Consider the following 16715-nt stretch of genomic DNA (forward strand, 5'->3'; position numbering starts at 1 on the left):
AAAGCTGCTTTAAATATGTTTTTTAATGAAAAAAATTTTGATGATGACAAAATTTTTTTTATTTATATGATAAATTTTTTCAGTCAAATCAAAAATTTACTACTGAACAGGTGAAAATTGTTAAAATTTTAGGTTTTTGTAATGATTTTTGTTCAAAATTTAAAGTTTTTTTTCAAAATTTCCTAAATCCCATGTTTTACCAGGTTTTTTTTTGCTTAAATTGTCAAATTCCAAGTTTTTCCAGGTAAAGTGGCAACCCTGAATAAAACAGAAATCAGATGGTTATTTGTGTTCAGATATTTTTCATTTACATTATAATATTTCCAGCAAACTTAAAATTTTTATAGTAGTAATTAATAAAAATTTACTTTGTAATATAGTTCTAAACAGTCTATAAAAATTGATTTAGAATTTTTATAGAGATATCATTAAGCATTTTCAAGTTGTTGACAGCTTAACAACCAAACTATTTGTTCTTTCCACATTTATTAAGATTTTTTGTTTTTAATTTATATTCATAGTAAGCGCCTGATTGTAACATTTGAAACAGAACAGAAAAAATAACATTTATGGCGTTAGATAGTTTTTATCAATGATCATTATTTCAGCTTGCCTTAACTAAATCACATTGCTTCTGACATTGGCAAGGCACAGATTATAACTAAACTGGAATCGTGTAAATAAGTCATATTTATTTCCTAAATTTTACCAAAAAAAAAAAACAAAATCAAAACTCAATTTCCAGTTTTTAAACTTTTATAAGTACAATACCAAGTAACTGTTTTTGATAATAAGTAAAAGCAGTAACAAAATAACATAAAAGCTTATTTTTAAAAAATCAGAACTATTTGTTTTGAATTTTTTTTGTTTGAAATATTTTATAAAAAATATTTTTTGAAAAATTAAAAAAAGCAGTAGTTTAATAACATTTTTATTTTGTTAAGCACAAAAAAATCAATACAGTCACCTTTCGCGAATCTACGCACATTATGTTTACAACAAAAATGCGTACCTAAACGAAAGAACGTAACTAAACGAGAGCTAGAAAATATAGGGTTAGATTGAATTTTTTTTAGGTTACTTGTTCAAACGTTGCGGTGTTTACCCTAATATTTGCTGAGTTCCCTTTTTTTAAGTCTTTTATTTCTTATTTTTTACCGTAATACCTAACCCAACCCAAACATATTATAAGTTAATTAAAAAGTAAAGTAGTTTTAATATCTAAAATTAAAAATAATCTGGAAAAATAGTTCTTTTTTTTTTCGACTCAGCAAGTATTAGAGGAAACACCGCAACGTTTCAACAAGACTCGAAAATATTCTTACTATATTGGTTTTTTTCTTATAATGCTTTTGATTAAAATCAGTTTAGGGCACTTTCCTAATTATTTTGGTAAAAATATAGTTTTCATTCAAATTTTACATCTTTGTAAAAAGTTTTTTTTTTAATGGTGTTTATGTGTATATAAAGTTTTTTCCTTATAATTTTTTTTTGCCCACCTAGCATTTAACTTGTCTTGCATATTTTTAAAGAAAAAATTTTTGTTAATATCAAGAAAGACAAGTTTAATCTTAGGTAGAAAAGGAACAAAATATTTAAAAATAATATATTTTTTGAGTAGGAATAAAACTTTATGCCATAAGTATTGTGAGGAATTTAATGTCATGTACTGTATGGGTCAAATGTATAAATGTGGAACCTAAAGTATAAATAGCAACATAGAGTACAATTGGTTTTTAATGGAAGGCACAAACTAAAAATGCAAGTATAACTATGGTATTAAAGTTTACTTATACCAACTTCCCAGCAACTATTTAAAGTAATACGTCTATTTAATGTCTCTATATAACTTCTTAACTATTAAAAGACGTCGAAAAGCTTAACTAAATTAAAATGAATATCTAGTTTAAATAATTTACATAAATAAAATATATTTCGTTTTCCATAAATTATTATTTAATAAAAGGTTATTTAAAGCGAGAAAAAATTTGGTCTAAGATCTTGATGCACAAAGGAACCTTCCGAGTATCAAGACTTACACAACATGCTTTTACAATTTATTAAGAGCAAATAAGAGTTGATTTGAAAAACTTAAAGCTTACAAATAAAACAAACAACAAAAAGAAAGAAAATAAATTAAAACGAAAATTAATAAGTAATATACTTAAAAGAAAGTTAAATTCAAAATGTACTCAAAAACTTGTTTAAAAACATACAAATCAAAATAGAGTTTAAGCCTAAAATGAAAATAATAATAAAAAAGTTTTCAAAACTTAAAAAAAAACACTTTATCTTGCTTATCAAACTTTATCTTTATTAAAATTTCTTAAAATACAGTTCACACACGCTTTTTTCAAGTTTATTGTTTAATAAGAATGTTAATTGATAAATATTATATCAAACTTCTTTTTTTCATGAAATACTAATACCGTTTTTTTTCTATTTCAAATTTTTTCTTTTAAATTGATTGCTTGACCAAGTTACCTCCGTATACTAACCACGTTATACTATAAAATATTTATTTAATTAAAAATCAATAAACCAGAAAATATTTTTATAAATTTATTTATTGCTTGAAAAATAAAATAGGTATAATAAAAGTATATTTTGAGTGTAATTTAGCTTTAACTTTTTTTAAACGTTCTTACTATCCGGATCAAGTAGATCATTAATAGTTTTAACAAATGTTTATTTCTCTGTAAGTAATTTTAGTTTTAACTTAACACGCAACTGTTCTAAAACTAAAGGTAGTAGTAGTAGAGTCTATGAAAATAACATTTTTTTAAATTTTACTATACGAGAACTTTTAAAATATTAAAATGATATATACAAGTGTTGCCATAAATATATCATCCTAAAACTTGAAATAAACAGTATTTTAATTTTTTAAAACAAAAATTATCAACAACACCTTTAAAATACTTTTTAATGCTTTTGAAATTTTACTGAAGCTATTTTAGTTTTTAGGTAGATAATAAAACTTTTATATTTCAATCAAGAATTAACTTTACTACTTTTTACATATAGTAAACATCCACAAACCAGAATACCGAACTATCTTAATAGAAATATTAGCTAAGGGCAAGATAAGATAAAATAGTTGGCTGCATTTAGCAAACTTTTTTTTTTGAATACTTGTTGTATAAGAATTTGGCTGCAAGACCATTAACAACAGTTTGTGTGTCTTAAGTTTTGAAAAAAATATTAATAAGTGTAAATCTTTTAGAATATTTTTTTAGTTATCGTTCTTACTAATTTGATTAACTTTTTAATTAGGCACCTTTTAAAGTGGGTAAGTGCCAAATTTGCACAAGAGGACTAAATTTCACGAAAACTTTTTTGCACGAGCAGACAATTTTGCGCGGAGAAATTTTTGCATGGGTAGAATTTTTTATTTATCTTAATTCTTTAACATTTTTAGTTAATTTTTTTTTTGTTATTAGTTTAGTTTTTTTTTTTTACTTTCACTGTTTTCCATAACCCTTACCCTCGGTCGGTAGCTTTTTTCTTTTTAACTAATTTATTTTTATTTGTTCATTTTTCTTGCTTTTTTTTAATGATAATTTTTATTAGTTTTTTTCTTTAATTTTTAATTTTACTGTTACTGTTACCCCTAAGGCCCTTACCCAAACCCTTGGTGAGTAACTTTTTCTTTTTTTTATTTTAGTTATTATAATAATTTATCTTTTAGTTTATTTTACTTTTTTTTTTTTCTGTTTTTTTTTACTCTCGTGCGAAAATAACCCTCCGTGCAAAATTGATCCTTGGTGCAAAATTGTCTTCGTGCAAGTTTTTCCCCTCGTGCAAACTTGTCTTCGTGCAAAATTGACCTTTCGTGTAATTTTGTTTTCGTGCAAAATTGACCTTTCGTGTAATTTTGTTTTCGTGCAAAATTGACCTTTCGTGTAATTTTGTCTTTGTGCAATTTAGTGCCCTCGTGCAATTTTGTCTTTGTGCAATTTTGACCCGTTCGCTTTAAGATAATTGCTTTAACTTTTATACTATTAGTTTAGTATTAGCATTTTTTTTTTAATTTGATTTTTCTATATTTTAAAACATAATTTAATTACAAAAAGAACTAGTTTAATTCTTAATGTCATTTTCATTTAATAAGAAACATTCGTTATAGAGAACACTATATGAATTAATATAATACAAAAATGAATCAAGCCGACTAAAGTTTAAACCATAAACAACTTTTTTCACGAAAACTAACAACAAAAGTTACACAATTAAAGCTGATGAAAGCTTCATAAACGGATGCTTTAAATAATTAGCTTTCAGTTTTTCTTGTACAATTTTTCGCTCCGCAGTGGTAACCTTCCTCGGTTCTATAACACGGCAAACCGTCATCATCGCCATTCGTGACTCCGTAGTTCAAAAAAACTCTTCACTTTTATAAATCGTTTCTCCGGCGTACAAAGCAACCCGGTACATTTTCAGGTACTAGTTGTCGCTAAGAACTTTGTTGTTCTTAAATTTGAGTTGCAGGACCGGTTAATGAAGCGGGACACGTTGCTACACTCTGTACGGTTCTACTTTGTAAATGTTATTAACTGATAAAAGAATATTAATTTTTAATTGGCCCTAAATATAAAACACTCTACTGTTCATTTTGAAAATGCTTATAATGGCGAAAAAAAAACTATGAATTGTTTAAAATTTATAACTGATTGTTGATTTTATGTCGAAATAGAATTTTTTGAAAGATATAAATTTTTAGTCTTAAATTGTTTGTCTTGTAAAAATAAATCTAGTTTTTGTATATTATATAGTTTTTAAATTTTGATAACTATCAGTTTTTAATGGTTTTGTTAAACTTTGTATAAATATTAAGTAGTTTATGTGATTAGTATATTATAAATTTTCTACGCTTAACGTACTAATATAAATTGCAAAAGTTTCGTTAATTCTTACGTGTTTTATAAAGTGTCAATATCAACTCAGTACTTTTAATTAAATTATATAATTAAAAAACTTAGTAAACACTAAAAAGTTAATTAGTATCTTATAATTTTTTTATTAAAAGTCTTTGTTTATTACTTTTAATGTGGTCTATATTTTCTTAGATACAATTTAAATATTTTTCAATAACATTTAGAACTTATTAACGCTTATTATTGCTGAATTCAAAACTTAATATATTTAAAAAAATACACTGTAGAATACAAGCTTAGTCTTTAAATCTATAGAATTAACCTTAAAACCAAACATACTCAGTAAACTTTAACAACTTAAGTTCAATCGCTGCTATTAAAGTCTTATTACATATAAATTTGACTTTAGTCTTTTGATTTGCGTCATGCCCTTTAATCTTGTTACCTGACTTATAACTCGTTACATGTAGCTAACTATTTTTAAACTTTAGCCCCTTATCCTCAACCTTGACATTTTAAACTGTTTACTTACGCTTTACAAAAATGACAATTCGTTGAATTTGATAACTCGCGAAATCGTTTTGATGGTCAAAAATTTCTTTTGTGCAAAACAAGTTTTTGAAAAGTTCATAAATAAAATTAATTATATTTGAGTTATTTTATTTCCACAACCCCAAAATAAATCAGTTTCCAAAAATATTAAAGAAGAGTAATAAAAAAATATAAAATAAAAAATTGACAATTTTATCCCAAAAAAAAACACATAATTAAAAACTTACTTTTATCAATAGAAACAAATTAAGATATAATGTATAAAACCATTGAATCCTAGCTAGAGATTAAAACAAGCAGAGTCTAATGTAGAACAAAAGCCTTTGTTTTTGTACAAAAATAATTCATTGACTTAAGAGTATGACATTTCGTTTATAATAAAAGAGGAAAAAATAAATGGTGTAATTCGAAAGTTTGACGCTGCGGAGTCTCGACTCTCGAGAGCTAATAAAGCATTTGTTTACACGAAATTATTTTTGTACACCAGGTCCTCGGACAAAACTTTTTAAGCATTTATTTTAACAAAAAAAAAAACCTACAAAGCAGTTGTTTCTTCTACAAAACAATTAAACATGCTTTAACTTGTATATTTTTTATTTCTTTTAATTTATCATTTTAGTTTAATTAAGATTAAAAACCCAAAAATAATAACTTTAAGGGTATAAATTATTTTTCATACTATCGTGTATTTCCTATAATAATAAAATATAATTACTGTTATTACTCGATAATTAAAAGATTTCTTTGTACACCAAGTTCTTAGACCAAACTTTTTGAGCGCTTTTTTTGTTCAAAAATAATACTGTTATTGACTGCATTTACAAAAATGAGTAAGGTCGTTTTAGTTGTTTACTGTAGTAGAGTAAACATGTGACTGTTTAAACATTAGAGAGTAAAACTTGAAAAATTGAAGGTAACATAAGCTGTAGTAACATATACTTTCTTGTTAGTAGTAGTCAAATTATAAGATATGTCTATCACAATATTAGATGGAGGTCTATCGTGTGACCTCTTCTTAAATGGAAGTGTAGATAAACAAAAGATGAATAGTGATCCTTTGTGGGTCGGCAGGGTTCTTCTTGAAAACCCTGAGGAGATAAGAGACTCACACATAAGATTTATAGAAGCAGGCTCAGATGTCATTATAACTGGAAGCTACCAGTGCAGCATTGAAGGTTTTGTTGAGCATGCAGGTTTGAGCAAAGAAGATGCTGTGAAGCTGATTGGTTCCTCAGCTGACATTGCAAGAGAAGCAATTGATCTTTCAAAAACTACAAACACGGTTGAAGTAGCAGCTTCTATTAGCCCCTACGGAGCTACTCTGCATGACCTTTCCGAGTATTCTGGAACTTACATTGACTCTGTAACAAGTGAGTTTCTACAGGATTTTCATTCTGTAAATATTGATATTTTTCTTGAGAAGGGTGTAAAACTTTTTGCAATAGAAACTATACCAGCTTTGAAAGAAGCTGTTGCTGCTCTTAAAAATCTTGAAAAGTGTCCAGAAGCTAAAGCCTTTGTTTCTTTTACATCAAAAAATGGGTTAACTACCAGTTATGGTGATGATTTTGTACATGTTTGCAAAACTCTGTCTAAAAATAAACAAGTTGTTGCAGTTGGAACTAACTGTAGCCCTGCTGAATCAGTACTGGTTACTGCAAACTTAGTAAAAGAGTATCTAGGCTCTCATCAAAAATTTTTATGCTACCCTAATCAAAACTTTGATTCTTACTTTGGTGACCAAGTTTTGAACTGCAAAGGTTTGTCTTATAAACCACTTGTAAAAAGTTGGTACAAAACCGGTTTGTTTGGATTTATAGGTGGATGTTGTATGGTTGAACCCAATCATATAAAAGAACTCAAAGAAGAAGTTTTAAAAGTTCAAAGCACAAAAGATGATATGTATTTAATCTAATAGTTTGAGTGGTTGACAATTTAAAACTATTAAGTTTTAAATCTTAATTACATTTTTTAAATGTTTGTAACCTGATTCAAGTATTAACTATTGTAGTGGTTAAATTTATCTTTTTGATCTTAAAAGTTTTATTTTAATCTATGGTGTCTACTATCTTAACATTGAACATTTATAGTAATATGTTTGTGCATATTATTATAGATTTGTTAGAGTTAGTTTTAATTTAAAATAGCAAATAAGTAAAAAAAATACTGTGATTATATTACCAAGCTTAGCTGCTGTGTGGTGGTTGTCTACTATATTAAAAAAGTTTATTGTTATTTATTGTTTCTTTTTTTAATGAATATATGTGCTGCTTTAATATTTTAACAAGCATAATAAATTTTTACTTTAATTTTTTTTAATAGTTTATTGAATTTGAAGCATTATACTAATGGAACTTGTAATATTTTAACAAAATTTTCAATCACGTGCAAAACTTTTTGTAATAACGTTAGATAATATTTAAAAGATTTTACATTTTGTTTTAAATGCACATTAAATATGTATAAATATAGTTTTTATTAATGAAAATTTTTGACATTTTTGAATGTAAAAAGCTTAGTTATTATCAAAAGTTTAATTTATAAATTTAAAATTTTCCAATATCTGCAACTGTTTCTGATAATTTTGAACTTATAAGAAAAAAAGGGTACAACTAGTTAGAAAAAAACTAAGACAAAAAAATATAATTGTTGGTATATTTCATTTGCTGGTATTTTAACTTTTATTGCTTTTGAGTTTGATAATAATTAGTAAAAATAACTTACAGTTTCCAATCAAAGAAAACTGTTTATGAAATTCTACATTTTTTATAAAAAAGTAACGTATACCATAATAACTAGTTTAGAAATTGTAAATAACTGTTTTCAAATTTCAAATCAGTCGTTTTTACATGTAACAACTAAATCAAGTTAGATATATTTTCATGGCAGCTTATCCTATTATTCAAATTGAAAATAATTAGCATTAAGCTGAAAGTATTAATATTTTTTGAAATCAAAAGAGTTATTGAGTTAATAAATATAAGCTACAAACAGGGTTGCAAAAAAACCAAATCTTGAAAAAGCTTGAATTTTGAAAAAAATCACTAAAAATCCTAGATTTTGAAACTATTTCTACATCAAAACAACAAAATTTAAATAAGATACAAAAATGTTTCATAAAGAATTTTTTTGTGTATCATTACTATTTTATTATTAAGAAACACATTTATAGTAGTTTTCCAGTATTTTATCAAATGTTATTATACTATATGAGACAGTGTTTTTACCTTAAGCTTAATTTTATACCAAAAATAGACCAAAAATCTTTTTTTTAACCTGGAAGAAATTTACAAGAAACCTTTGGCAACTCTGTACAAAGCTGTTAAGTTTCTTTTAGCCTTTTAACTATTGTCTACCAAATTATTTAAGTTGTGTAGTAGAATAACAAACGATTTCTTTTCTTTGTACCATATTTTTATTAAATAATTTAGTTTTAGTATAAAGTTGAATTTCTTTTTGGTTTCATGAAAAAATATACAACACTTCACTGTTTTAAACTACACACTCATTTCAAATTAACATTTTTTGTTAAAAAAAGAACTAAATTTATTGAGTTTTAAAGCAGAAAAAAAGTCATTCATATAAATTTAGCATCAAACATTATAAAGACTATCTTTTTGGTACAAAACAAATTAATTTTATTCTATTATATATGTTATAATTTTTTTAAGAGTTGTTTAACTAAATTACAATCGTTAAAGAAAATTATTGTTAAAGTCTTGTTGCTTTAAACAATATAAATGTTTAACTACTATAGTTGTGTATCAAGCTTTTATAGCTATTAGTCTAAGCTTTATTTGGTAAAGTTTCACAAAAAAATTATATAATCAATAAATTTAATTATTCTTAAGTTAAAGTAGTAGTTAAGTAGACTAAATATTATTTAGTAAAAAATTATATGTTTTATATTAAAGACACACATAATATTTATTAACTTAGGTTATTTTATGTATATAGTTTTATAACTATTAGAAAAAATAAAACTATGGGCCAAGCTATCAGCTCAGTTGGTTCAGGCATCCAAAAGTCTATGAAAGAAACCATGAAAGACCAGATGGAAAGTCAAATGAAATTTCAACAAGAAACTATGAAATTACAAATGGAAAGACAGATGATCATGCAGGTATGATTAGAAGTATAAAATGATTTTTTATTTGTACATATTGCAATGTAGTGTTAATTTTGAGTAACTTTTAATAAAAGTTTTGAGTGTAAGTTACTTTTAAAATATCTATAAGTTTTAAGTATTATTTTAGTGTTTTTAAGACTGTTTGAATTTAAGTAATAAAGAAAATACTTATTATACTTCCAAAAATAGTCTGAAAAAAAAGAAAATAGATATAAAAAACTTGGAAAATTTTGTTAAGAAGTATACTTAAGTATTTAAATGATGCATTCAGAATTCCGTAAATTTAATCATTTTAAAATGCTCTTTAAAAGTCAAAGTTCAAAAATTTACTTAATAGCTCTTTTAAAATAAAATCAATTAAGATTAGTTGTAGTTTTTACTTAGAAGTTAGGTAAGGCTTTTATAAGTTAAGTTATTTCACAATAATTGGATTACTATACTTGTAATATAAAATATGCAACAGTGTCAACAAGTTAAAAAATTAAATATATGAAAAATTGAAAATTAATTCTATCAAAGTTTAATATTACATAACATAGCAACATTTTAATTAGTTTCTTATAATGTCAAATGCTTTAAAAAAACATTTGTCCTTTCAAATAACTTTTTTTTTTACTTGGTTTAACATTCACTTTAATTTTTATATTTAATAACATACTTAAATTTTGACTAGGATTCAAATAAAAATAGATTGCAAACAAATGTTTTAAAAAGAATTCACATTGTTTGTTGTTGTAACAGAATGAAATGAGAGAAAGGATGATGTCAATGCAGCTTGCAAGAGCTCGGGAAATATTCAAATATTATTCTTGTTTTTTTGTCTGTGTTGTTACGGCAGGAACCATTGCGTTAGTAACTAATTAAGAGATAGTTTTGATTTTTTGATATTCTTTTAACTTTATTTCAGCCGCTCTAAGACGTTATTTTAAAGTAATTAAAATCAATTTGGGTTTCTAAATTTATTAAGTTTTTACTAGTTAGATATTAAAAATACATGTAGTATTTTTTTACATAAAGTCTCCTGACTAAAAAGTTGATCTACTATAAATTTTTAGATTAGTGTTTGTTTTTCTTCAAATTTATATGAAGCTTTTGTAAGCAATTACTTTTCGAGGTTTACAATTACTTTTTTAGCAATTTTATTTATAACTTGTTCATAATATTCTTTTAAAAATATACTTCTTTAATTTTAGTAATAAAGTATTTAAAGTAGCTAAAAATAAAATTTTTTAGTACAATAAAAAAGAAAGTACCAACACCTCTTATTCCTGCATTGCCACTATCATTTGTACTCGCTTTTCAATATGATGCTGCATATGGCACTCTTATGGCTAGATGTAGAGGTTGGTTGTACAGTAGTTCTTAAATTATTTTTTACTTATAGTTTCTAATTTAAATTGCAACAATGTTAAACTTTAGGGTTATTATGTCTTTATAAAAAATATTTCATCTAAGTTATATATTGTTCTAGCTATTAAGAATGATAAATGAGTTTTTCACCATTAGTTTTGATTTTCAATAGTAAATTAAAAATTTTCAAATGATAAAACTACTATAACAAAGATGTATAAACTACTTTACATTTTTAATTTTCATTTAAATAAAATTTGTTTATTAAATTAATCTCAAATATTTAGTTTGAAAATATCAAATCACTTAACTAAAGAGTGAATTTTATTTTTTTAAAGTTGAGAACAACTTGTGCAAAATAAATGAAGTTGCACTTTTTTATTACAAATACTTCCAGATGTGCTCTAAGTTTTACTTTGAGTACTTAGTAATGCTTAAGTTATAATAATTTCAATACGCTTTTGCCTCTTAATAGTTTTTATTTTAGTTTTTGTAGTAAAATTTTATAAATATATTGATCTTGAAAATTTTTTAATAAATTTTTATAACAATTGACTTTTTCAACTAGATCTAGCTTGTACTTTAAAAAAGTTGCCTACTATTTTAAACCAATCAAAGTCATACATAGTGTTATACAGTCTAATGATTTATCGAGTAGTTCAATTATTTTTGAATGAATTTATTTTTTGTTCAAAACTACTAATTTTGTACATATGTTTTAAAGTCACACTTAGCTTTCAAAAACCTTTGAATATCTAAAATCATTTATCATTTGACTCTAAAAAGAGAAAAAGAGTCTTAAATATAAGATGTCATTGTTTTATTGAGCTGTATTTAAACTAAGTTGTTTAAAAAAAAAAGTTACAGTTTTTAACGACAAAATTTTCAATAACTTTTTAATTAAGATAGTAAACTATAAAATATTGCGCTCTTTTATTTACTACTTACTTTTAGTTCATTGATATTACTTTGATAAACATTATAAAGAAACATTTTTTATTTTTTGTTTTCATTCAGTTGTTTTTAAAAGTATATTTTTTATTTATTACAAATAAGGCAACACAATTACTGAGTTCAATAAAAAAAAGATTATTTTAACACGGAACATTTAGTTTTAAAGCATTTATTTTTTATATTAGTTAGAAAAAAGTAAATTCACCTTTTTTTAAGATAGAAGTACAGTTAAAATTTTTGTTAATAAATTTTGTTTTTAAACCAGATATTTAAAGTTATAAAGTAAACTAAAACATTAAAATATAAGTAAATTTTTATACTGCCAGTATTAGGTAAGAAGTTTTGTGTTTTGTTGTTTTTTATTCTTAATATTCATTATTTTTAAATGCCTATTTTTATTTACTCATAAGTCAAGCCAAACTAAACGCATCTATTCTATTGAAAATATATTTTTTTAGTCTAATCTATTATTTTATAAATATTAGGAGATAACTTGTTTGATTAGTGTGTAAAGTTAAGATCTTTTACAAAACTTTGTTCAAACAATTATAATTTATAATCTTTAAATCAGGTGTTACAAACTATTTATAACAGGTCAGATATACAAGAAATAATCTTTCGCGGTTAGAATTTGTTAGAAAAAAGTCTTTGTGGGACGTTATTGTTTAGAAAAAATAAACAACAACCGTCTAAAAGCTCCTTAAAATTAATTTTTAATTAGATTATTTTCAAAAAAGCACTACTGTTTAGTGTTTACCCACAAAAAAGTTTAGGGCGCACATGTTGTTGTTTTTTAATGATAGATCTTGGCCGTTTTATACATAATATATTCAAACTAAAAAGTATGTCTCATTGACGTAGTTTGCCAATCTCTGATTTATATGTATATTTTTATAGTCAGCAATGTTTTTATATGTAATAAATAATTAGTTTGAGAAAAATTTTCAGTAATTTTTAAAAAGATAAAGTTTTAGAAATAAATTTGTTTAATTATGTATATGATCAAGTAAATCTAAAATGGTAAGGTCAGCCAAGTAGTTACTTGTTTTCAAAAGTTTATTTTAAAATTTTAATTTTAAATGTAGCCGTTTTTAAAGTCTAGACACAGAATGAGAGTTATAAAATTTTTTTAAACCAAGTTAAATATTAATTACTTTTAACAGATGAAGCTGAAAAAATAATGAAAGAAGAACATGAAAGATTGAACTTACCAGTAGGTATGCCAACTTATGACTCAATAGAGGCAAAAAGAATGGCCGGATTGAAATAAGTATTGTGTTATAATTATTTAATTGAAATACTCATCTATTTTTATTAGGAATTAATTTCTCTTACAATCTCTTAAGTTTCAGTACTATTTTCTTTTATACTAGTAACTTAAGTGCATTAAATAGTACTTTTTATAGGCTTTTAAATCAATCCTTTGCAGTAATTTTTGTAGTGAACTAATGCACTGTTATGTTAGTTTTTACTTTTAATCATGAAATCAAAATTATATGTCGATGATGATCGTTAGTTTTTGAAACAGTTGATGAATTTATTGTATTTAATGCTTATAATAAATGGATAATGTTTCATAATTTTCATACAAATTTGTTATTTTTATTCAACAGATGAATTTTTTACACAATAAAAGCTTTACTTTCAAGTTTTGTTTACTGAAGTGACTTAATGTTTGTATAGTAAACATGTCATCATAAAGAGCTTAATTTGTTTGTGGCAATTGTTGAATTTAAGTTTTAAGAAACAAAAAAAGTTCTATCTTTTATGTCACTTCCTATATTATATTTATTTAAGTTTTTATTAAATTTATATGTTAAGTTTTGTATTAGTGACTAAAGTTTTCACCAAAGTGTTTTTACTTGAACTGTTTTTAAGACTTTTTTACTTGATATTTTTTTTTGAATTATTATCAATAAAATATATAGTTAATACGAATATATTTTGTCTAAAGATTAGTAACTATTTTTAAAAGTATTTATTTTTGAAGTTCAAACATAAACATGTTGTGCATTTTTTAAAAATACTACTTGGTTTTTTATTCAAAAAATACACATAAGTAAGTATTACTGTTTAGAACTTACTTTTTGATTATATTATATCTTGATTTTGTTTCTAAAATTATTTTTAAATTAAACAAACTTATTGAAAAATAGGTTCCCATATTAGCAGATGGATAATTTCTTTAATTAACTAAACTTATATTTTAATATGTATTTTATAATTAAGACTTTAAGACTTAAACTTTTAAGAAATCAAACTAGAGTAGTATAACAAAGAAAAGGCATGAAAAAAATGAATTTTAAAAGTTCATAAAATAAATAGAAGCTCTTCTAAAAATAATTTCAAAACACAATGCAGTTTAAGTTTAAAATTTATTATTAACTAAATGATCAATACTGGACTAACTCTATTAACTTAAGTTATTTAATTTTGTAGCTCGTAATAACCAAAAAACAATCAAATACTATTAAACTCAAGTGTCTAATTTTTCTGAAGTCTGCAGCACACTTAAAATACTTCTTATAATTTTAGTCTATTACGAAAAAATTCAAAGTTATTTTTAAACTATTAGTAAAAAATAAATATACTACTGTCTTTCCTTAACAAATCCCTAAAGACTCGTATAAAAAGTTTTGTTAGGCTTCGTAACTAAATACCAAAAAAATTTAAGACTATATACTAGTTTAAAAATGTTTTAAACTTTTGTCTAATAAGCATTTCTGAAAGAATAAGATTTTTTTTGTACGTTAAAAACTTTCTAAAGATGCCATTGTTTAAATAAAACGTTCAAACTAAGTAAAGTTACAGTCAAAAGGTTATGACGTTTTAAACTGTACTTGTGATATTCTATTGTTTCAACATGAGTGTAAATTCAGTTTAAAAGATTCTTTATAAAATTCTATACATAACTCTGAAAAAAAAAACTATTTTAGGCTTAATTTTTGCATCAAGTTTATAATATTTACACATGCAATTGTATATAATGAGTGTCATATTTTAGTAAAAATGAAAACTTCTTCAGTAAAGCTTGAGTGATAGTGGTACTTTCTTTATGAATAAAACACAAGTAGCCTTTTTTTTAAATAATATAAACCGACTTCACTCTATGGCTGACGTTTTTTAATTTTTGTAAGATAAATTAATAGGATTTAGTTTTTTATGAAGATATGCATAGTTAATTGTATGGTATAAAAATCGAGATTGTCTTATTGTTTTCTATGTAAAACTGTTACTTTTCATATAAACAAAAAGTTATACACTTTTTTTATTTTGTTACTGTAGATAACCTTGTGCGTTAGAGGTAAAAAAAACATTTCACCAGATCAGGGTTTCCCAAATTCATTTACTAAATCGCCCCCTTTTCAGAAATTAAAAAAAAAAAATGCCCCCCATGATTTTATATAGTAATTTTCCTCTTGAGTACGCACTTTTGAACAAAAAAAGTTGTGTTTGAAATGTGATTTAGACTGGTACTTTTTAGGCACGCACTTTTGGGCTGCGTTTAAAGTAATTTACAGGTCTTGAGAAAACATTTGCAGTTATTTTATTAAAAGCCTGAAAAGTGGTTTAAAATACCTAATTATTAAAAAGCCTTATGTATTTTGTAATCAATTCTGTTCAAATAAGAGCTGTTTTGAAACAAATGAACACTTTAGGTTAGTGGTGGGCAAACTTTTTAATCAGCAGGTTATATTTTCTTAAAAATCCTTTCTAGTGTCGACTTGTTAAAAAAATCTACTTGCGGGCTGCGTTATTTAAAAAACTAGCAGATATGAAATTTAAAAAACTCGATCTAAATTGTAATAAAATAATCTAGTATTATTGTGATCTAGGAAGTGCTATTGTGAACTTAAAACTAAGTTGAAGGGAACGGGTCAGAAAAGCACGGGTGATACTTTAGCACAGAGTGACACTTGGAGTGAAACTTTAGCACAGAGTGTCACTTTATCACGTCGTCAATTTAGCACAAAGTGACACTTTAGCACGGAGTGTCAATTTAGCACGGCGTCACTTTAGCACGGAGTGTCATTTTAGCACAGAACTTATTTTGCAGGTTTTTTTATTTGCTTAAATCACATCAGGTACTGTATTGTTGAAAAATCTAAAATTGAACTATGCAACATGTAAACTAAAATTTAACAAGCTTTAAATGAGTTACAAGTTTAAGCTTTACTTAAATCTAAAACAAAAGTAAATTTCAAAACTTTATTAACTTGTTTTACTATTTAATTTTAGATGAAAATATTAGGTTCTTACTTTAAAGTTTTCGACATAAAACTATTTTAATAAAACAAGCAATAATTACAAGCTCTAAGATTATTTAAACGTTTTTTAAACGCTTTAAATTGTTCTAATAAGACTAAACTTTAAACGTAAGTTTTAAATAAAAAGTGAGAAATACAAAGATTAAAAACTTACTTATTTCATGTAAGCCCATAGTAAAAACTTTTTCTTTTTTAAGAGGATATTTTTAAAATTATAGAACTAATTTTCACAATTGTTTGTTTGTTAAGTTAATTATTTTAGATAATTAAACATTATATAAGTAAACATTCTAAAAAATTTAAAATTATTACGTGAAAAAATGTCACTCCGTGCTAAGGTGACGCAGTGCTAAAGTGACACTACGTGCTAAAGTGTCACTCTGTTCTAAAGTAACGCCGTGCTAAAGTGTCACCCCGTGTTTAAGTGACGCTGTGTTTTTCTGACACCTACCCAAATTGAAAGCGTATTTCAAAATATTAAATTTTAAAAAAACTATATTTTATTTGTTTTGCTTAGTAGTTTTGAAGTTACTTACAAGGCCGAAATTTGACTGGATTTAGACCCATCTGAAATCGTTAAGTGAA

General features: G+C 24.6%; 2 protein-coding genes across 2 annotated transcripts; both read left to right on the forward strand.

The window, feature by feature from the left end:
* Positions 1–6329: 6329 nt before the first annotated feature.
* LOC145835634 (uncharacterized) lies at positions 6330–9094 on the forward strand. The gene has a single exon (XM_082943310.1). It carries the CDS (start codon positions 6400–6402, stop codon positions 7342–7344), a length of 945 nt encoding a protein of 314 aa, XP_082799436.1. The 5' UTR covers positions 6330–6399; the 3' UTR covers positions 7345–9094.
* Positions 9095–9373: 279 nt separating this feature from the next.
* Positions 9374–13908, forward strand: LOC145835951 (plasminogen receptor (KT)-like). Its single transcript, XM_082943721.1, has 4 exons — positions 9374–9552; positions 10300–10406; positions 10792–10901; positions 13026–13908. Exons 1-4 carry the CDS (start codon positions 9415–9417, stop codon positions 13130–13132), a joined length of 462 nt encoding a protein of 153 aa, XP_082799847.1. The 5' UTR covers positions 9374–9414; the 3' UTR covers positions 13133–13908.
* The last annotated feature ends 2807 nt before the right edge of the window (positions 13909–16715 follow it).

The sequence above is a fragment of the Thalia democratica genome, chromosome 5 (assembly GCF_965202585.1).
Source record: "Thalia democratica chromosome 5, ktThaDemo2.hap1.1, whole genome shotgun sequence".
Taxonomy (NCBI): Eukaryota; Metazoa; Chordata; class Thaliacea; order Salpida; family Salpidae; genus Thalia; species Thalia democratica.

Excerpts from the sequence above, each read along its gene's own strand:
- LOC145835634 (XM_082943310.1), top strand. The coding sequence starts at position 6,400 with ATGTCTATCACAATATTAGATGGAGGTCTATCGTGTGACCTCTTCTTA.
- LOC145835951 (XM_082943721.1), top strand. The coding sequence starts at position 9,415 with ATGGGCCAAGCTATCAGCTCAGTTGGTTCAGGCATCCAAAAGTCTATG. Across the intron at positions 10,407-10,791 it reads GTTACGGCAGGAACCATTGC|TACAATAAAAAAGAAAGTAC; the intron begins GTTAGTAACTAA and ends AAAATTTTTTAG. Across the intron at positions 10,902-13,025 it reads TCTTATGGCTAGATGTAGAG|ATGAAGCTGAAAAAATAATG; the intron begins GTTGGTTGTACA and ends TACTTTTAACAG.